Here is a 7,459-nt window from a genome sequence, read left to right on the forward strand (position 1 = left end):
TAGTTTTTAATAGTATAATAATTCCTCTCAATATATTTTACTTGTAGAGTTATAAGGTAGGTCTCTTCATCTTTATTCCATCCCAACTATGGTAGAGATGGAGTATAAATAGTACAGTACTAATGAATATAATTTCTTCTCAAGAAAAGGCATTTTTGACAGCTCCTTTCCCATATATACATGCTACTGAGAAGGCATCATGGGGTAGTGAAGTGACTTTTGAGTCAGGAGAAACCTGTATTCTAAAGACAGATTTCCAGTTTGTATAATCATGAGGATGTCACTCATTCCTCAAGCCTCAGTTTCCCCATCTTTAAAATGGGGAAATTCATAACAGTATTCCATATCTCACAAGATTTATTGGGGGTGAGGAGTCTAGTGACATTATGTTTATAAAGCACTTTTTTTTAAACTTTAAAGCAATTTACAAAGAAGAAATAATAAGAAAAATTCAAAGTGATCCTATTGCCCAGTTGTGTTCTTTGTGTGTTTACTGTCTATGTATTTGAATTGTTGTTCATTAGTGACAATTCCACTGTGGCATACCAGCTTCACTTTGCAGTTCCATTGGAGGACAACTTTATGAAGTACATGATGAGCGAGGAGTTAGTGCTGGGCATTTTACGTCAGCATTTTCATGATCAGAGTGACTCAAGGTGTAAAACTCTGGGGATTGATCCAGCTTCTCTCACAATCTCCTGTAAGTATAGTAGGTATAGATGTGGGAAAATATAAAGAAAACACATGGACGCTGAGCCTAAACATTAATAATAGTAATAATTAGCATTTATGTAGTGCTTTAAGATTTGCAAAGAATTTTACCAAGATCCCATTTTATCCTTACAACCCATAGGGGATAGATGCAGTCATTATCCTCATTTCACAGATGAAATAACTGAAGCAAGCAGAGGTTAAGTGACTTTCCCAGGTCACTCAGCTAGTAACTTTTTGATCTTGGGTCCTTCCTGACCAGTGATTTAGACACTAGACTACCTAACCATCTCACACATATCCGAATTCCATTCCCAATTCAACTGGTTCTATATTCTAAGACATTCATAGTGACAGTAATGTCCATGACTTAATATCACCAGCAACTTTCCTTTTTTTATTTTTGCTTTTTGTTTTTTGGCAAGGCAATAAGGTTAAGTGACTTGCCCAAGGTCATACAGGTAGGCAATTATTAAATGTCTGAGGTGGAATTTGAACTCCTGACTCCAGGGCTGGTGCTCTATCCACTAATCAATAATATTTTAAGGCAAACAGTAGGAAGAATAGATTGGAAAAAACGAGAAACTAGAGGCAGGAAAGCAAAGTAGGAAGTTATGGTAATAGAATCTAGAAATGAATATATGAATCTATATTTGAAAATGGGCAGCTAGGAGTTTCAGTGGATAGAGTGTTGGGCTTGGAGTAAAATTCATCTTCCTAAATTCGTATCTGATCTCAGACATTAACTGTGTGACCTTGGGCAAGAAATTTAATTTTGTCTTATCTGTAATGAGATGGTGAAGGAAATGGTAGACCACTCTGAATTTTTGCCAAGAAAATTCCAAATGAGATCCCTGAAAAATGACTGAACAACAAATAAGATATGAAGAAAGGAGAACCTGAACTAGACTTGGCTGCAAAAAGGGACAGCTGTAGGAAATATTTTAGTGACAGAATATTCAAGATTTGTCAAAGATTAGATGTGTAGCATTGAAGGAGGAAGAAATGAAAAGCTATGAGCCTGCAGAGATGGTAGTATTTTAAATACAAATGTCAGAGTGAGGGTTAGATCTTTAATTTTCTAAAGAGGGTGAAGAATTCAGATTTGGGCAAGTCATCTCTGAGGTGCTATTTAGGACATTCAAGTGGACATGTCTTCAAATCATTGCAAAAATTTATTTTATTTGTGCTCTAAATTAAACTACTGCACACAGCTAGACCATTAGAATCTAGCTGGTTCAGATTAAGTCAGCACCAGTATAATTTAATTTACTCTTCAGTACTTCAAACACTGACACAACCTTAAATCTGTGAACAATCAGGATGATTGATCATAAACACAAAACTTTCTCTCCCAGACAATTCTTTTTTTGTTTTCAATTTTATTTATTTAAGGTGGTGGGGTTAAGGGACTTGCCTAAGGTCACACATCTAGGTAATTCTGTCTGAGTCAGGTTTGAACTCAGGTCCTCCTGACTCCAGGGCTGGTACTCTATCCACTGCACCACTCAGCTGCCCCTCCTAGACAATTCTTTAAGTTAATAGAGTTTCTTGGAAACTTGTTAAAAGCTGAGTGCAAGAATCTAGGAGACAAAGGGATGGAGACTTTGCTCTATGATTATTGAACCCTGTGACCTTGAGCTAGTCCTTAGTTTCTTAGTAACATTACTTAGCAAAGTTATGTGTGTGTGTGTGTGTGTGTGTGTGTGTGTGTGTGTGTGTGTGTCCCAAAAGTCTTAGTGCAATTTTCTGTCTTTAAAAAAAGCTTCAAATTGCATTGAAATTTCTGGGATACCCAGCATATTAGAGGTGCGTATATGTGGAATGGAGAAGAAACTTTTGATTTTTGTTCAGGAGTTCAGAATAGGAAAAACTGAGTAAATAAAAAAATAAAAATACCTTTTTTTAAAAGTGTACTCCTTTTAAAAATAATAATGGAATTCTAATAACAGAACTTTTTCTTTTTTCTTTTCTTTTCTAGAGTGAAATGGAGGTTTCTGAAGGTTTCTGAAGGTCAGTCTTCTAGTATCTTGTACTTTTCTGGAAAGAGAAAAACTCATTTCATATCAGAGACAGAAATCTAACACCATCATTCTGAAGACTGCATTAACTAGAGACTCAGATGTCCTTTGGAATCCTTATTCTGCCATAGTGGAGCAGCACTGGTTCATGACTCTTCCTGCTGTGGGGGCAGTTTCAGCACAGAGATACCCTCTTCATTACATGGAGTATAAAGAAATCATCATTTCCTACAGCCAGTCAGGACACTGTGCAGAATAACCCCAGCTGCATAAGCTTTCGAAGGCAGATGGGAGTGGAAGGAATCTCTTGGGAGGGGATTCAGTGGCCTTACCAAACAGGCACATTTCTTGTGCCTATTTTTTCCTCCCTATTATGTGACAGCTGCATTTTCAATTGTTATTTGAAACAGCTTTTTTAGGTAATTGGTAGCTTGGTTAATGTGGGAGACTAGTGGCTCATAGAACCCTGATGAGGGGGAAAAAAGACTTGAAATTTCCCAGTGGTGAAGGAAAGAATTGAATAAATCACTTCTATGTGTTTCTGAACAGCAGATGGTACAATTTGATCTACCTCCTAGCACTTTACTTTGGGGTAATGCAGTGTACCAAGGATGATCACATATATGACAGTAGGAGGCCCTAGTACACTGCTTACCACGTTAATTTATGGAACCTTGTGTTTATTCTGTAATGTAGCCTTCTTTTGCTATTATATGACAATACATTGGTTCTTGTATATAGGTTACCCTGTTGGGAATTGAAGGCAGCCTAAGTGATACAATGGATACCAAACCTAGAGTCAGGAAGATTCTGAGTTCAAATTTGGTCTCAGAAACTTCCTAGCTGTGTGACCTTGGGCAAGTCATTTCATCCTGCCTGCCTCACTTTTCTCCTATATATTTCTGGAGAAGAAAATGGCAAATTAATTTTAGTATCTTTGCCAAGAAAATTCCAGTTTGGGAGAAGAGGCAGATATATATATAACAAAAATTTGAGAACTAGGACTCATTATTAAATTAAAAAACTATTTTAATCATGGATAAAACATTACTGTTTTTGAATTTTTGGGGGGGTTCCTTCTAATTTTCTAGCACTTTGATAAGTAGACAGAGATCCACTAGGAAAAGCTAGATGGTATAGTGAATAGACCATTGAGCCTAGAGTCAGGAACTAATCTTCCTAAATTCAAATCTGGTCTCAGACACTTACTAGCTGTGGGCAAGTCACTTAACCCTATTTGCCTCAGTTTCTTCATCTGTAAAACACTCCAGTATCTTTGCCATGAAAAGCCCAAATGGATCACAAAGAGTCTGACACAACTGAAATAACAATAACAACATTGAGTTGTGGTGAGTATCAGATAGGCTATTTTTGGGAAAATGGGCAAAGCATTTGATAAATAAGATCAAGATTGTTCATTGAAGGATAATCGATCACAAATAAACAATCAGTCATATGATTGATTACTCAGTAACTCCAAATACTGAGATTTTGGCACTGTCTTGAAGAAGTAAACTGATGTGCTAGTCAAAAAGAAGCCATTCTCTCATTGCACTGGATTCACTTTATAAGCTTATCGGCCTGTAACTCAGCAGCACCATCTGCTGGTAATCACTGAAGTAGGATCTCCAGTCTTAAACTGATTTTATGCTGTGGAGGAGATTCCTTTGGTGTTTTCCACAAAGAAATGTTTCGTTATTGAAAAGTGAAGGAGTCCTGGTCTCGATTGTCTTTTTTTTTCTTTTCTGCAAGGCATTGGGGTTAAGTGACTTGCCCAAGGCCACACAGCTAGGTAATTACTAAGTGTCTGAGGTCACATTTGAACTCAGATCCTCCTGACTCCAGGGCAGGTGCTCTATCCACTGTGCCACCTAGCTGCCCCTCTGTGATCTCTTCTTGAACACGATGGAGACATTTAAAGTGAGTTTTACCCCAAGCTGGCAAGACTTGGGAATGTTAGACCAAACTTGTTCCCTTGTTTGATTTGACTTTGATTATCTCCTTTGTATTTTATTTAAAACAAAGATTTATTTATTTATTTGTGAGCATATGGTTACTTTTAGGTATAGAATGGAAAACACAAGAGGGTCTGTGTATTGGATAGCTAGAGGGGAAAACTTTAAAGATGATTCTTATCTAGCCCATCATTTTGGTAATGAGAAAACTGAGGCCCACAGAAGAAACAACTTGCTCAAGTTCACACTGGAAGCAAATAAGAGAGCTGACTTTTGAAATGGTAAATCCTGGGCTATTTACATTTAGCATGCTGCCAAACAAAGACTAACCAGTATGGCATATATTTATGACCTTGAGAAAGTTATTTAAACTCAGCTTCATTTTTTGCTCCACCTTTTGGAAAGTAGAGAACAGAACAGATATCTTAAGCAAAGAAGAAAGTAGCACTTTGAGGGTAAAATGAAATTGTCAAATATAAGGCAAAAATATCTGAAAAGAGCTTGTATGGTTTGCTGGATCATGTGTTTTCCAATTGAAAAGCTATCTTGTTTCCAATTTCAACTACTTATTATCATATTTATTAAGTAATAAAGTTTGTACTTTTTATTTTTTTATGTGTTTTTTTTTTTTGCAAGGCCATTTGGTTAAATGGCTTACCCAAGACCACACAGCTAGGTAATTATTAAATGTTTGAGGTCTGATTTGAACTCAGGTACTCCTGACTCCAGGGCCAGTGCTCTATCCACTGCGCCACCTAGCTGCCCCTTGTACTTTTTAATTTTGTAATATTTTGTTTTTTAATTTTTGATGTATTTGTATAAGAAGACTATTTTCAGCTGATAGAATGAAACAGTTTTAATTTTGAAGGTGGTTTAGGGGGGCTCCTAAGGAGATTTTCCTTATCCAAAATTAACTCCTCAAGGGTTAGCCTTGAAACCTTTCTGGGGAAAGTACATTGGATTGTGTTTTGGGAGACCCAGCTTCTAGTTCCTCTTTGACCAACAACTGTGTGATCTTGTCTAAGTTATTACTTTCTCTGCACCCATGTACCTTTCTCTACCATCTTATGATACTAAGCATTTTTCCTTGTTTAAACCATCACTCCCCCCAGACTTCACCAATTGTTAAACATCACCAATTAAAAAAAATGAAAGTTTTATCTATGAGTTGTTTGTATTTCATTTTTGAAGAGAACCAAGGGAATCATGGGGTAATGTCTTGATTTGCATATGAACTGGATTTAAATGAGGCTGAGTCTCACTCTCAGTCATCAAAGTCCAGTGCAAGACAAAATTGCCCTGGGATACAATGGATGACCTTGGTATCTTCAATGTCGAGCCATAAGAGCTCCATATTCACTTGCTTTAATCAACTTTAATCAACAAATTGTTCTCACCTGTCCATTCCATTTGTACTTGAGGTAGACATCCCTCTAATTTACAGACAAATTTTAAGACCATGGGTTACCTTCAGCCTGGTTTAGCTCTCATGCTGAGATGGCTTACTGGGATATGGCTGCTGTACATGCTACACTTCTGGGAGCCACAGGGGAGAGAGTTGGCAATCAGCTGTACACCAAGGTGAATAAGCAGCCCTAAAAAGAGGGCTTGGCAAGCCCTCAGAGCAAAGCACAGAAATTTCTAAGCACAATCAATATTTATTGTTTTGTGGTATGACTAGTGATATGTTGGTAAATATTTAACATCCAATTCTTCAAAAAAAAAAGTATACACTCAAATTTAATCTGTATTATGCTTTCTCTAGACAGTAATGCAATAAACAAAAATTAGTCTTCATACCTGTAAATTATATGTAAGTCAGTTCTTATTTTACAGAAGGGACCAGGGAGTCCCAGGGAGGTTAAATAACTTGTCCAAAATCACACAGGAAGTAAATGCTTATATTGAAAACCTAAAATCAGTTAGCCAAGGCAGTAGAGTTGGATCTTGAGTAGAATAATCATTCATAATTATGCTCAAAAACCCAGATCTAGGACTAGAAGGGGTTGTATATATTTATATAAATGAATTAGGTCTTATTTTTTGCAAATTAGTAAATTTACAATAGTAATTTAAAATTTAGTAAAAATTAGGCTTCACATCTGTAAGTTTTATGTAAGTCAGTTCTCATTTTACAGAAGGGACTAGTAAGTCCCGGGAGGTTAAAAAACTTGACCAAAATCACATAGGAAGCAAATATCAAAAGTAGGATTATTCCCTTTCTCTTCAAAACTCTAAAATGTAAATAGAATGAAACTTTTAGAAAAGTGTATTACTTGTGGCTCTTGAAACATTAAAGAGAGAACTCAGTCCCAAATATCAGCAGAGACATAGTTTCATGTTGTGGTCTCAGGTAAGAGTTTTGTTATGGAAGTTTTTACCTCATCGAATTAGAAGAGAGAGGTGAGTAAGAAGTAGCAATGTGTTGACTTTGTTTGATTCATGTAACCACAGGCATTTATTAAGCACTTATGGTATGCAGAGCATTATGTGAGTACTGGTGAAGATAGAAAGCTTAAACAAGACATAGTCTCTGACACCAAGGAGATAATGGCCCTTCAAGGGGCAAGACCTCAGCATAAGTAGCTATCATGATAGATAATAAAATGCATTAGAGAATTATAAAACCATGTTATATGAGATTTGATGGGAGAAGATTATCAGCAATGACTGGGGAAGAACAGGAAAGACTTCCTTAGAGAAGGTGGCATTTGAGTTTTAAAGAATGGTTGTAATTTAGTGAGTAAATAAAGACAATCAGGATAGAAAGCT

General features: G+C 36.5%; 1 protein-coding gene across 1 annotated transcript in view; it reads left to right on the top strand.

The window, feature by feature from the left end:
- The window catches only part of C1H3orf52 (chromosome 1 C3orf52 homolog), a 49,158-nt gene extending 46,088 nt beyond the window's left edge, over nt 1–3,070 (top strand). The window contains exons 5-6 of the mRNA XM_074214485.1: nt 525–700; nt 2,693–3,070. Of these exons, the coding sequence (XP_074070586.1) occupies nt 525–700; nt 2,693–2,694 (178 nt within the window). The 3' untranslated portion in view covers nt 2,695–3,070. The remainder of the gene's footprint in view (nt 1–524; nt 701–2,692) is intronic.
- Nucleotides 3,071–7,459: the final 4,389 nt, after the last annotated feature.

Source organism: Macrotis lagotis, chromosome 1 (genome assembly GCF_037893015.1).
Source record: "Macrotis lagotis isolate mMagLag1 chromosome 1, bilby.v1.9.chrom.fasta, whole genome shotgun sequence".
Taxonomy (NCBI): Eukaryota; Metazoa; Chordata; class Mammalia; order Peramelemorphia; family Peramelidae; genus Macrotis; species Macrotis lagotis.